A 14,805-nucleotide genomic window follows, 5' to 3' on the forward strand; every position below is an offset into this window, starting at 1 on the left:
CTTTTAGTTAAGATGGGCTATCCTAACCCTGTGGACCATTACAATAATAAATCTTAGTTTTGTCAACCAGCGGAATCTTTTGTATTTCTATATTACACCAAATATTTTTCTCAAAAATTTTAATTTCATATGTACAAATTGTAATTTTCTAGAATATAGGCACCATTTTAAGTTCCATCTGTTTGCCAAACAAATAAAAATCCATATTTTATAAACCAAGACACTTGTGCACATTAAGACACATAGTACACATATTTTTTGACCTTCCCAACATTCAGCTCTCTGTGGGTCATATTTAATGAGGACTGTGTTTGTTCTTTGGCCATATGGCATTACAACATTTACAGATACTTGCTGCAAAGACAGAAAGAAAGAAATGAAATGGAGTTGGAAAAATGTTTATGCTGGCCATATGGCCAACTAGAAAAGAGAAATATATATTAAGTTAAAGTAACAAACAGCTTAAAAAGTTGTTTATTTAAAAAGTTTTCGATTGAAAAATAAGAAAAATTAAAACTCTAATGAGGGTTATAAAAGAGATAAATAAGAAAAAGTTACAACAGGAAAAAGGATGATAAAATAAAAATTGTGAACATTAAAACACAATTAACAATTTTAACACAAATTTCCAATTTAAAAAATAAAAGATCGCAAATATGATATCTGACTAAAAACAAATCTAAATTGTAAATATTAAAAGTAAAAAAGTCTGTCCATTCAAAGATAAAACAATACTTCCTTTCCATTAACCCTAAAAGCATGCTTTTAAAAACATTTCATTTATAAGCTACTGATCAAAACAGCTGCTTCATGCTATGATTTCAACATATTCTTGTTTTCTATAACTTTGCTACAGTTTTATGCCACAATTAAAATGTTTACGTTTTTCATTTGTACAACATACATATTAAGTAAGGGATCGTTAAATATTCTATGGTACTTAAAAGTATGCTACAAATTGCTAAATGTAAACAAAATGCATTGTTTAAAGACAGGCTATATGTTTACGATAAGTAGGAAACAAAACAAATAAATAAAATTACATTACGTTTAAGTGTAGCAGAGTACAGATGTGTAGCATTAAGATATTGATTACATGTCATTTTGAAATTCTAAAGAAGTTTTAAATAAATAAACAAGCAAATTAAGTTCTTGAATCTTAAAGAAAGGCATCATTAAACAGATATCATGATAGCCCTGACCCTGAATTATGAACGTACGACCTGTAGTACCTAAACCTACTCTGCGATAGAGAAAGAAAATCTATCTGTACAATAATTTAAAGGTATATTCACTCCACTTCTTCGTAGAGTATTGACAATCCATCGTCATTTCATCATCAAAAGTAATATTTGTAATTTTTTATTGATGAGTGAGTATGCAAAGTTTTCTGTTCCATATTTAGTTAGACCAGAAAATTCTTAATAAGTATTCTCCATAGGCATTTGTTGGTGAATACTAACTGAATAACTGAAAGGTTATATACATTTTTTAAAACATATTTCATGTATAGCACTGATAGAAAATTAAAGATTTAACACACGAATTAAACATTTTCATTTTTCTACGAGTCAAGATTGATGCTGACTTACACACTATCAGCATGAATCTGACATAATCAGAGAATTCTCTAGTCGATGCACAGAGTAGCCAAACATACTAATTTTGCGGATTAATTGAAAAACAAATTTCAAGTTTCGTGAAAACTGAAAGTACCAGCTTAAAGAGCACAGAATTCTACATCAGCAGGCAAAAAATTAATGTGAAATATTAAACTGTATTTTTATAGTCACGTGTTGAAATTACATATTGTGAGAAAAAAAACCTAAAAAATTGATAAAAAAACAAATAAGAGAGCTATATTCGGCTGTGCCTGAATCTTATATACCCTTCACCAAATTATACTTTAAAATAAATTTGTTTAAATATTTTTAGGTAAACAAAATATTATTTTTTTAATTTTTTCAAATTTTTTTTAAAAAAAAGTTTTTTCGAAATTTTTTAAAATTTTTTTTTTTTTTTTTAAAAATTATGAAAAAAAATTCGGGTTAAAAAATATTTTTACCGATTTTGACCCATTGTATGTCCAACTTACTATAGCCTTATCTACATCGTTGCAATGGACTTTGAAATATTTATCATTAGATATCCATATTGTCTATATTAATGACTTAGTAATCCAGATATAGATCAAATATAAATCAAAAATCGAGGTTGTCCCGGTTTTTTGCTCATATCTCCGTTATATATGGACCGATTTTGCTGATTTTAAATAGCAAACTTCTCGAAAGCATGTCTGACAGAATTATTGAAGATTTGGATCCCGAAGATATCTGGGGTCTTTAGAAAATTGATTTCAACAGACAGACAGACAGACGGACAGATAGACGGACATGGCTTAATCGACTCCGCTATCAATAAGGATCCAGAATATATATACTTTATAGGGTCGGAAATGAAAAATGTAGAAATTACAAACGGAATGACAAACTTATATACATATACCCTTCTCACGAAGGTGATGGGTATAAAAATAAAAAATTCCGCAAATAAATACAAAAAATTAACAAATCTAATTATGCAACCATCAAGTTCAGGTATTTATTGATATGTTTTGGTTAAATTTAAATTTGAATTATTTGCGGAAGTGGCTTTGAAATTAGTTTTTATATTGGAAGTGCAACAAAAAAATGCATGTTGTCAGTTCAAATGGACATAAAGTTATTAGCTGGGCTCAGCTGGGTAGAGAATTTAATATATTTTAAAAGCCTGGACAGTTAAGCGTTGTTCCAGAAAAAATTAGGTTGTGCATCGCTGCGCCTCATAAGTTATATGTAAAATAGTAACAGCTTCACCCGTTAAGTCTACCAACAAAAAGCACTTTGCGATTCTGATAAACGTTTTATCGCTGTCGCACAGTGGTATGAGAAAAAACAAGTAAGAGAGCTATATTCGGCTGTGCCGAATCTTATATACCCTTCACCAAATTATACTTTAAAATAAAAATTTTAAATATTTTTAGGTAAACAAAATTTAAATTTTTTTTCCAGTTGTTTTTTCGAAATTGTTTTTTAAATTTTTTTTTAGTTTTTAAATTTTTTTTTTTTAATAATTAGTGAATAAAAATTTTTGTGAAAAAAAAAAATCGGGTTAAAAATTTTTTTTCCGATTTTGATTGTAGGTCCAACTTACTATGGTCTTATATACGTCGTTGCACAGGTCTTTGAAATATCTATCATTATATATCCATATTGTCTATATTAATGATTTAGTAATCCAGATATGGGTCAAAAATAGGTAAAAAATCGAGGTTGTCCTGGATTTTTCCTTATATCTCAGCCATTTATGGACCGATTTTAAATAGCAACCGAGCCGGAAGAATTTCGGAGATATTGATGTATCATTCGTGTATGTAAGTTATTTGGGGGATTCAGAAAGTTGATTTCAACACACAGACGGACAGACGGACATAGCTATATCGACTCCGCTATCTATAACGATTCAGAATATACATATATACTTTGTGGGGTCGCAAATGAAAAATGTAGAAATTACAAACGGAATGACAAACTTATATATACCCTTGCCACTCATGGTGAAGGGTATAAAAAGAGGGAAATAAAGCTGTAACTTCTAAACCCTTAGTCTGATTTTAATGAAATTTCACATGCGCAAAGGGGAAGAAATTCAAAAAGAAAAATGGCAAAAATCGGGAAATATTTGGACCAGCGGTCATCAAAAAACTGGAGTAGGGTGGGTAAAAATGTTGAAAACATAATTTTAAAATGCGAATATCTCCTAAGCTATAAGAGATAATTGGAATCGGAACAAAAATATTTCGAATTTCGAAATTCGACAACACTTCCCCTATGCGCACGTGAAATTTTATTAAAATCGGGCTAAGGGTTTAAAAGTTACAGATTTATTTTCCTTGTTTAAACGTTTTTTTTGTGATTAATTCGAAGTTTTTTCTTGTGGCTAATACGAAGTCATCCAATATCAGGCAATTTATCTTAATAACAAATCATGTTAGTGAGCGCGATCGCAGTTTTTATATTATCTCATTTTAAATATTGTGTTATATATATTTAAATGCAGAGCGTTTAAACTTTGCAGGAAATGAAGTCTTTTAGTGGCAGGTGTTGGCAAAGATCTCTATTATTCAACCTCCCATTACTAGTTAATATAATGATATCATCTTAAAACAATATGGTATTTTTTTATCAATAACATGCATAAATTTAGTGTGTCTCACTGATGTAGTTCTTTAGATATAGGAAAATTAATAATTAATTTGTATGGGGGGAACCCGATTCCACCCTCCTATACCCTTCCGATTTTGGTGGAAAGTGTAGTTTGTCTTTAGAGTTAGTCGCAGCAAATTTAGTGTTCATAACTATTACAGTTCTATAGAAATAGCACAATTAATAATTATTTTATATGGTGGGTAATTGACTTCCCCCTCCTATATCCCTAAAATTTTGTTAGAATATGCGGATTGTTCTAAGAGATATCCACGTAAAATTTTGCGAGCGTCGCTATTATTGTTGTTGAGATATTAATAAATCCGTAAAAAAGGCTATTTGACCCCACTATGCGATGTTATGATACCATCTGGATATAAAACGTTTACCTTCTGGAGTTGGAAGTTTTGGATAGAAAAATGGTCAACATGTGGACTTTATTATTAGTATTTTCTTGGGTATATTTATTGTTAGCTCTGCTTTGCTTTTCTCATAACAATGTCCAGCATTTTGTATAATTCCTGCATAATCTCCATTGAATGCTTTCCAATGGCTGAATGGGCACGTATATCGAATGCTTTGGTTAATAACACTTTGTGTAATTTGTTAAGTCATGGAAATATAACCATATACGGACACCAGTACGTGATAAAAGAACAAAAAAATACCCGTTTTGCCGAAGTAATGCACTCTCGGCCTCAGTGTCATTTTTGCTAAAAAGTTATCATTTGCTCAGGCTCATATCTTTGAAACAGTTCGGAATTTTGATTTAATCTCTGCGGCAAAGTTGTAGCCCTTGTCATAAAGAACAAAAATTGTGAATATAAAAACAAAAAGAAAAATTCGAAATAAATTTAGAAATAATTTTTTTTAAGCTGTCTAAAAGTATGCTTTAGTTTATAATAATTTAATAGTTTATGGCCCAAAACACCGCATTTCTTTAGTTTTTTCTTACTAACTTGACCTACCTAAATGGTGTTAAGAATCATTCCTAGGAAGTTCATATGTTTAGATCAGCGAGCTGCAGTGAGCTCTCAAATGAGCTCTCTTCTTTTTATTTTCACATGTACGCAAGCACACACATTGTATAAAAACAGTCAGTCTCGCATGAGCATTGATAGAAGCAGGTTGTGTTACGCTTTTGTGCTTGTTTATTTCATTATTTCAGCTATTTGTTTTTGTTTTTGCCAAAGAATAATACTCAACGCATACAACTACAATATCTAAAAACTGTAGAGGTGTGAGTTTGCATTTCGCTGGTTTAGATCTTAGGTACATTTTTGTAGTTGATTTTGAACGGTTTTTTAAAGTTTTTTCCGATTTTGTCTTGAAGATGTAGTTTTTTTGATTCGTTTTGTTCTATATGACAAGGGCTACAACTCTGCCTTAGAGAGTAAATCAACATTCCGAACTGTTTGCCAGACATGAGCCTGAGAAAATAATCACTTTTTTGCAAAAATGACACCGAGGCCCCAAGTCTTTGGAGGTCCATAAAAAAAGTGCATGACTTTGGGCTAAATTGGGTATTTTTTTTTGTTTTTTATTGGTTCCTTTCTTAATATTTTAATAGCTTTTTGACCTTGCATTTGCAATTTTCTACAAAATGTTGAATAATTTTCCCTGTTTTCTTTATTAATTATTACCTTTATTCAGCTTAAATAATTTGTTCATTGATTTCATCGCTTGTGATATGCAATAAATAAAATTTAATTGCCTCCTACAAGTATGCTTTAATTTTTTTATTGTTTGCAAGTATATTTTAATTGAAAAACAGTGTTTCCATTTAAGATTTTATTACAACTCATTGCTGAAATAACAAAATTATTGCTTGGTGAAGCATGATTACAAAAAAATAACTTAAATAATTTTAGCATTACCGCCCTACATGACTAGTCAATGAATATATTAAAAGGAATATCGTTGGCATAGATACGTTTCTTCCAAAAAATATTTATTTAGCTATAATTTATTTATTTTCAATAACAACGAATTCAAATTTCTTTTTTTTAAGGTTTTAATTATTGTAAATTTTTTCGACAATTGAAACTTTTCTTTTATATAATGTTATTAGTTCATTTATCATCCAAACTGTTTTACTAATGTTTTACTAAAAGCAAAGTTATGTTAATTTTTGTTTAAAAAAGTAAAGTTTATTCAATAAGATTTATATTTTTAACAAATGAAATTATGAAACACACCAATTAAAACATAGTATTACTAAATAAAATAAGAAAAGTTTCATGAACAAGTTTTATTATCTTAAACTAAAATAAAGACCCCCTAATGTAGGCAACACAAAACATTTGCTCTTGGAACACTACATTGTAATATAATTTTACAATATTGTAACATAATTTCATTTAAAACATTTTAATTCTATTAGTAGCTATTTTAAGCTGTAGTTTTCTAATATAAAAATTAATTTGTTTAATTGGTATTAAAAGAAAATACAATTTTATGGTTTTTAGCCTGAAATTATGCAACAAGTAGAGCTACATTTAGTTTCTTGTCCTTTTAAGTAAAACTAAAGTTTTACTTTATATTGCTAATGATTTTAATTGGCTACAAATTGCTAAATATATTTTGTATGGGAATTTAAACATATTTTTAATTCAAACTAAAAGTATAACATACATACAAAACTTTTGAAAGGCCAGAATGATAGTAATTTATCATGTCTTTCTTAAAATAGCTCGCTTAATGTAAATTTATATTGACTTAATTGAGTTTTAGAAAATTCCATTATTTGTTATTTTTTTATCAAAATATATTTAACAAAAATAAGATATAAGTACCAAATTAAATTCCTATATTAAAAATAAGTTTAAACTAAAAATATTTATTTTAAAATGAAATTACAAAGAAACTCTTTGCAGAGTGCTTAAATTTAACATAGAATAATATACAGAAAAATTATTTCTAATTTATAATTTTTATAATTGATTAATCAAATTATCCAACAAATTTCACTATTAAATCTTAGACAGTCTTAAAATATAATATCCATAAATAATTTAACCAACACCTAACAATATGCTTAGCTTCTTTCTTTTCTGTAGCAATAAAAAGTATACTTTTAAACAAAATTTAAGCAATAAAAACTTATTTCTTGTAGAAAGTTTGTTAAACAAACATAATATTATTAACCCTGTCTTATACCAGTCTTATATGTTTAAATAAAATCTGCAGAATTTTACTGCTTCCTTTTATATTTTACTGTTTTAATACATATATTCTAACAAGCCCCTTATGTTATGCTAATATTAAAGATTTTATGGTTTATTTTGCAACATAAAATTCTGCAAATAAATATAAAATTTTAGCCTTTAAAATAAGGTATCTATAAAAAATATAAAATTTTAAAAATAAAGTCTTTAGTCTTAAGTCTTAAAGTCTTTAAATCTTAAAAAATACAAAAATATTTAACTCAAAATCTTTCGAAAGCATTGTAGCGCAAAATTGTTAAACATTTACTTTAAATTAGTTTATTTATTGAGCCGTATAAAAAATTCTACACTTTAAAATAATTGAGTGAAATAAACACAATTTATTTAATTTATGTTTTCATGAATGCACAAAATATGGACAAAAAAAATAAAATGAATTTATTAAAATAAAAAAATTTAATTTTGAATCAAAACACTTTGAATTACGTGAGTAAAACAGTCTTAGTCTAGTCATAGTCTAGTCATAGTCTAGTCATAGTCTAGTCATAGTCTAGTCATAGTCTAGTCAGAGTCTAGTCATAGTCTGGTCATAGTCTAGTCATAGTCTAGTCATAGTCTAGTCATAGTCTAGTCATAGTCTGGTCATAGTCTAGTCATAGTCTAGTCATAGTCTAGTCATAGTCTAGTCATAGTCTAGTCATAGTCTAGTCAGAGTCTAGTCATAGTCTAGTCATAGTCTAGTCATAGTCTAGTCATAGTCTAGTCAGAGTCTAGTCATAGTCTAGTCATAGTCTAGTCATAGTCTAGTCATAGTCTAGCCATAGTCTAGTCATAGTCTAGTCATAGTCTAGTCATAGTCTAGTCATAGTCTAGTCATAGTCTAGTCATAGTCTAGTCATAGTCTAGTCATAGTCTAGTCATAGTCTAGTCACAGTCTAGTCATAGTCTAGTCACAGTCTAGTCATAGTCTAGTCATAGTCTAGTCATAGTCTAGTCATAGTCTAGTCATAGTCTAGTCATAGTCTAGTCATAGTCTAGTCATAGTCTAGTCATAGTCTAGTCATAGTCTAGTCATAGTCTAGTCATAGTCTAGTCACAGTCTAGTCATAGTCTAGTCATAGTCTAGTCATAGTCTAGTCATAGTCTAGTCATAGTCTAGTCACAGTCTAGTCATAGTCTAGTCATAGTCTAGTCATAGTCTAGTCATAGTCTAGTCATAGTCTAGTCATAGTCTAGTCATAGTCTAGTCATAGTCTAGTCATAGTCTAGTCATAGTCTAGTCATAGTCTAGTCATAGTCTAGTCATAGTCTAGTCATAGTCTAGTCATAGTCTAGTCATAGTCTAGTCATAGTCTAGTCATAGTCTAGTCATAGTCTAGTCATAGTCTAGTCATAGTCTAGTCATAGTCTAGTCATAGTCTAGTCATAGTCTAGTCATAGTCTAGTCATAGTCTAGTCATAGTCTAGTCATAGTCTAGTCATAGTCTAGTCATAGTCTAGTCATAGTCTAGTCATAGTCTAGTCATAGTCTAGTCATAGTCTAGTCATAGTCTAGTCATAGTCTAGTCATAGTCTAGTCATAGTCTAGTCATAGTCTAGTCATAGTCTAGTCATAGTCTAGTCATAGTCTAGTCATAGTCTAGTCATAGTCTAGTCATAGTCTAGTCATAGTCTAGTCATAGTCTAGTCATAGTCTAGTCATAGTCTAGTCATAGTCTAGTCATAGTCTAGTCATAGTCTAGTCATAGTCTAGTCATAGTCTAGTCATAGTCTAGTCATAGTCTAGTCATAGTCTAGTCATAGTCTAGTCATAGTCTAGTCATAGTCTAGTCATAGTCTAGTCATAGTCTAGTCATAGTCTAGTCATAGTCTAGTCATAGTCTAGTCATAGTCTAGTCATAGTCTAGTCATAGTCTAGTCATAGTCTAGTCATAGTCTAGTCATAGTCTAGTCATAGTCTAGTCATAGTCTAGTCATAGTCTAGTCATAGTCTAGTCATAGTCTAGTCATAGTCTAGTCATAGTCTAGTCATAGTCTAGTCATAGTCTAGTCATAGTCTAGTCATAGTCTAGTCATAGTCTAGTCATAGTCTAGTCATAGTCTAGTCATAGTCTAGTCATAGTCTAGTCATAGTCTAGTCATAGTCTAGTCATAGTCTAGTCATAGTCTAGTCATAGTCTAGTCATAGTCTAGTCATAGTCTAGTCATAGTCTAGTCATAGTCTAGTCATAGTCTAGTCATAGTCTAGTCATAGTCTAGTCATAGTCTAGTCATAGTCTAGTCATAGTCTAGTCATAGTCTAGTCATAGTCTAGTCATAGTCTAGTCATAGTCTAGTCATAGTCTAGTCATAGTCTAGTCATAGTCTAGTCATAGTCTAGTCATAGTCTAGTCATAGTCTAGTCATAGTCTAGTCATAGTCTAGTCATAGTCTAGTCATAGTCTAGTCATAGTCTAGTCATAGTCTAGTCATAGTCTAGTCATAGTCTAGTCATAGTCTAGTCATAGTCTAGTCATAGTCTAGTCATAGTCTAGTCATAGTCTAGTCATAGTCTAGTCATAGTCTAGTCATAGTCTAGTCATAGTCTAGTCATAGTCTAGTCATAGTCTAGTCATAGTCTAGTCATAGTCTAGTCATAGTCTAGTCATAGTCTAGTCATAGTCTAGTCATAGTCTAGTCATAGTCTAGTCATAGTCTAGTCATAGTCTAGTCATAGTCTAGTCATAGTCTAGTCATAGTCTAGTCATAGTCTAGTCATAGTCTAGTCATAGTCTAGTCATAGTCTAGTCATAGTCTAGTCATAGTCTAGTCATAGTCTAGTCATAGTCTAGTCATAGTCTAGTCATAGTCTAGTCATAGTCTAGTCATAGTCTAGTCATAGTCTAGTCATAGTCTAGTCATAGTCTAGTCATAGTCTAGTCATAGTCTAGTCATAGTCTAGTCATAGTCTAGTCATAGTCTAGTCATAGTCTAGTCATAGTCTAGTCATAGTCTAGTCATAGTCTAGTCATAGTCTAGTCATAGTCTAGTCATAGTCTAGTCATAGTCTAGTCATAGTCTAGTCATAGTCTAGTCATAGTCTAGTCATAGTCTAGTCATAGTCTAGTCATAGTCTAGTCATAGTCTAGTCATAGTCTAGTCATAGTCTAGTCATAGTCTAGTCATAGTCTAGTCATAGTCTAGTCATAGTCTAGTCATAGTCTAGTCATAGTCTAGTCATAGTCTAGTCATAGTCTAGTCATAGTCTAGTCATAGTCTAGTCATAGTCTAGTCATAGTCTAGTCATAGTCTAGTCATAGTCTAGTCATAGTCTAGTCATAGTCTAGTCATAGTCTAGTCATAGTCTAGTCATAGTCTAGTCATAGTCTAGTCATAGTCTAGTCATAGTCTAGTCATAGTCTAGTCATAGTCTAGTCATAGTCTAGTCATAGTCTAGTCATAGTCTAGTCATAGTCTAGTCATAGTCTAGTCATAGTCTAGTCATAGTCTAGTCATAGTCTAGTCATAGTCTAGTCATAGTCTAGTCATAGTCTAGTCATAGTCTAGTCATAGTCTAGTCATAGTCTAGTCATAGTCTAGTCATAGTCTAGTCATAGTCTAGTCATAGTCTAGTCATAGTCTAGTCATAGTCTAGTCATAGTCTAGTCATAGTCTAGTCATAGTCTAGTCATAGTCTAGTCATAGTCTAGTCATAGTCTAGTCATAGTCTAGTCATAGTCTAGTCATAGTCTAGTCATAGTCTAGTCATAGTCTAGTCATAGTCTAGTCATAGTCTAGTCATAGTCTAGTCATAGTCTAGTCATAGTCTAGTCATAGTCTAGTCATAGTCTAGTCATAGTCTAGTCATAGTCTAGTCATAGTCTAGTCATAGTCTAGTCATAGTCTAGTCATAGTCTAGTCATAGTCTAGTCATAGTCTAGTCATAGTCTAGTCATAGTCTAGTCATAGTCTAGTCATAGTCTAGTCATAGTCTAGTCATAGTCTAGTCATAGTCTAGTCATAGTCTAGTCATAGTCTAGTCATAGTCTAGTCATAGTCTAGTCATAGTCTAGTCATAGTCTAGTCATAGTCTAGTCATAGTCTAGTCATAGTCTAGTCATAGTCTAGTCATAGTCTAGTCATAGTCTAGTCATAGTCTAGTCATAGTCTAGTCATAGTCTAGTCATAGTCTAGTCATAGTCTAGTCATAGTCTAGTCATAGTCTAGTCATAGTCTAGTCATAGTCTAGTCATAGTCTAGTCATAGTCTAGTCATAGTCTAGTCATAGTCTAGTCATAGTCTAGTCATAGTCTAGTCATAGTCTAGTCATAGTCTAGTCATAGTCTAGTCATAGTCTAGTCATAGTCTAGTCATAGTCTAGTCATAGTCTAGTCATAGTCTAGTCATAGTCTAGTCATAGTCTAGTCATAGTCTAGTCATAGTCTAGTCATAGTCTAGTCATAGTCCTTGTTATTTTAGTTTCTCTAAATTAGTTCTAATTGTGTATTTTTATCAATTGAATATGTAGCATGCTCTAAGGCTGAGGTATAGTTTATATTACTATTGTATAATATTTGTGGAAGGAGAAACAATGTAATTTGAGCTGGTTAAAATAACTATATAAAAATTGTTGAATTAGTATTATTCTTTTTAGACCACATTTTTATTTATTTAGTAAACTGAAATACAATTTGTTAGCTAGCACTTCAAAATAAGTAGATATGTTATATAAATGTGTCTATGAATAATGCCACAAGCCTTAAAGTATGCTCCAATCTCTTTATCATTTATCTTTATGTGTTGTATAATTTTCATTAGTAAGTAGGCTTGGAAATGTAGATTAGTTTTGCCAATAATCACACGTATACATACTTACAGAGTTAATACAATTACATCTCAAAGGAATTTAAGAGAGACATGTACAGTGAAACAGGTTAGATAATATATTGCGGAATATACAAGACTAAATAAAATATTGTTCTAAATAATATTATTGAAACATTATTTAATTGGAACTACATTAGAATCTGATACTTTCAATGATATATAGGATAGGGTAGTAGAATATATCTCATTATCGAAGGGGCTAAGAAAGCGACCAGTGAATTGCAGATAATCTAAAGAAGCTAACATTTTCTACTTAAGTTTTAAAGTTTGTTAAAAGGTCTGATATTTCAAATTCCTTGCAAATCGGGTTGTTAGTTATGAATTTTCTCATATGTTTATATTCTGGCCTACTGTGAGATATTACATTATCAGATTCAGGGAAGGCAATGTAATCTTATTTGTTTAGTTTAAGACGTAGACTTTGATGGTGGCCGTGTAGAAGATGTGGTATGTTTTGTTTGCCAGGAAATTGACATGTACATAATGATAAAATAATATTAATACAACTACATGGAGAATGCTGTTAAAACATGAATACTCTGAATGGATTTTTACTGTATAATTCTATGTAAGCAATGCCTGTTTAAGAATTTCAACAAACAAATATATGTATATAACAATTTTGATTAAATTACATTTGTACAATAAGTAGATGTAACAGGAAAGTAAAAGAAAAACCAGTAAATTTAGAAATCAAGATTTATTTATAGGAAATTAATATTATTTGGAAAATCTACTTAATATCAAGAATTTATAAGTAAAATTATGGTATTTAAAAGAAAACAGCAAACAGACCGACTATTTGGTAACGTTTTATTTCTTTTGGTAACTGTTTTCTTTAAATATATTGCCTATCTTTAGGCACATTTTAAAGGCTTCTTAAGACTAAAGTATTTTCTCTGTTTCTTTCAGGTCTGTGCCATCCAACATGTGGATGTCTGCATGTTTAACAATGGTAAATTTAAGAATGTGGTAGCTGACTCTGACAATGTCTCACCGCCACCCGTAGACCAGCATGTGGCCCCCGGCACTACTCTTAATACCACCGTGATTTTAAAGCCTCAACGTGGAGCCACCAAAAATTGGATCGCCTTAGAAGATACACTACAGCGAAGCACCGAACCAGATGAAATAACAGCCGATATAGCAGCCTCTGCTTTACGCACTCCCCATTTTCTTATGCAAGCCAATCACTCGCCCAATAAATGCTCAAGTCCTGGTGTTCTTATACCTCCCACCGCTTTAACAGCTGCTGTCACTCATGCCCCCACCAACAGCGATGAACGTAATGTTTTCGCCATTTATGTTTCTTACTATGTAAAAGTCAAACTAACTTTGTCTGGAATGGGTGGGGAATTGTCCCTCAAGCTGCCCTTTTTACTAGTGCATATCGATGAAGAGCAAAGATTGAAACATGAAAAGCAAAAGATAAAACTAGAAGAAGTGCCTGCCCACAGGAGGAATAGTAAGGCCGCAAAATCTCCAGAACATCAGAAACAACCTTCCCAGGAGTACTCATTGCCCTCAAGTCTGGATCGCATTGAGTCTCTAGAAGCTGACAATGTGCATATTAAGGTTACTCATGTCAGCAGCTGTGAAGGTGATGGTGTGGTAGAGGCCTCCATACAGGCAGAAGCTGAAGATGAAATAGCTGAGGAACCTCAGCCTTCTACTAGTTTGGCCCTTCGTCGTCGCCGACAATCCTTTATGCGCTGTGAAAGTATAGATCATGGCTTGGAGGATGATGTGGTAGTAGCGAAACCTGTGGATTTAGAGCAAGTGTTGCATGTGGCTCAAGTACACAGTGAATCGCAAGCTGAAGAGCAATCAGAGCAAACAGATATTGGTGGCAGTAAGTCATGAGATAGTGGCGGTATTTATGGCAAAACATGAAGTTATTTAAGATCGAAATTCTCCTGACATCCCAATGGATGACATAGTTAGTCAGAAAAGAAAACTTGACAAGAATTTAATGTTGAGACTAGGCTTTATTATGAGATTTTGTTTCCGGCTAAATAAATACTCAATTTTCGAAAGCTAATAATTTGTATTACTTTTATTTTCAAGTACCTTTAATTTATTTTATTTAAAAGAAAGAAATAGTGTCCCTTACGTTCTTTTTTAATATGAATGCTAAATCACATTTTAAGATATTTATACACTGCTTTGTTGAATTGGTTTAAGTTTGAAAAAATATTAAATGAAATGCTATTGGATGCTCTAAAATGTCTAAACAATTTAAATTTTTATAGTGAATTACTTCACTTTGTAAAATTAACTAAATTTATTAAGTTATTGTTATTATTAAAACTGCATAAATGTTTTATTATTTAGTGAAGAAAGATATTTGTAAAAATACGAAAAACAAAATAATAAATGTGATAATTGTTGGAAAAATAAAATAATAAGTTGTTTTCTTTATTAAAGTAAAAGTTAGATTTTAATGAACTGGTAAGTTTGAAATTCAAGTTGCAAGTTAAGCGAAATCTTCAGTATAGTACATATATTTTAATTCCTGTTGTACTTAT

At 31.1% G+C, this 14,805-nt stretch overlaps 1 protein-coding gene across 1 annotated transcript in view; it reads left to right on the forward strand.

The window, feature by feature from the left end:
• LOC135958669 (uncharacterized) overlaps positions 1-14,140 on the forward strand; it is a 65,919-nt gene extending 51,779 nt beyond the window's left edge. Inside the window, exon 7 of the mRNA XM_065509561.1 lies at positions 13,190-14,140. Coding sequence (XP_065365633.1) covers positions 13,190-14,140 — 951 coding nt within the window. The remainder of the gene's footprint in view (positions 1-13,189) is intronic.
• The last annotated feature ends 665 nt before the right edge of the window (positions 14,141-14,805 follow it).

Source organism: Calliphora vicina, chromosome 4 (genome assembly GCF_958450345.1).
Source record: "Calliphora vicina chromosome 4, idCalVici1.1, whole genome shotgun sequence".
NCBI classification, from domain to species: Eukaryota; Metazoa; Arthropoda; class Insecta; order Diptera; family Calliphoridae; genus Calliphora; species Calliphora vicina.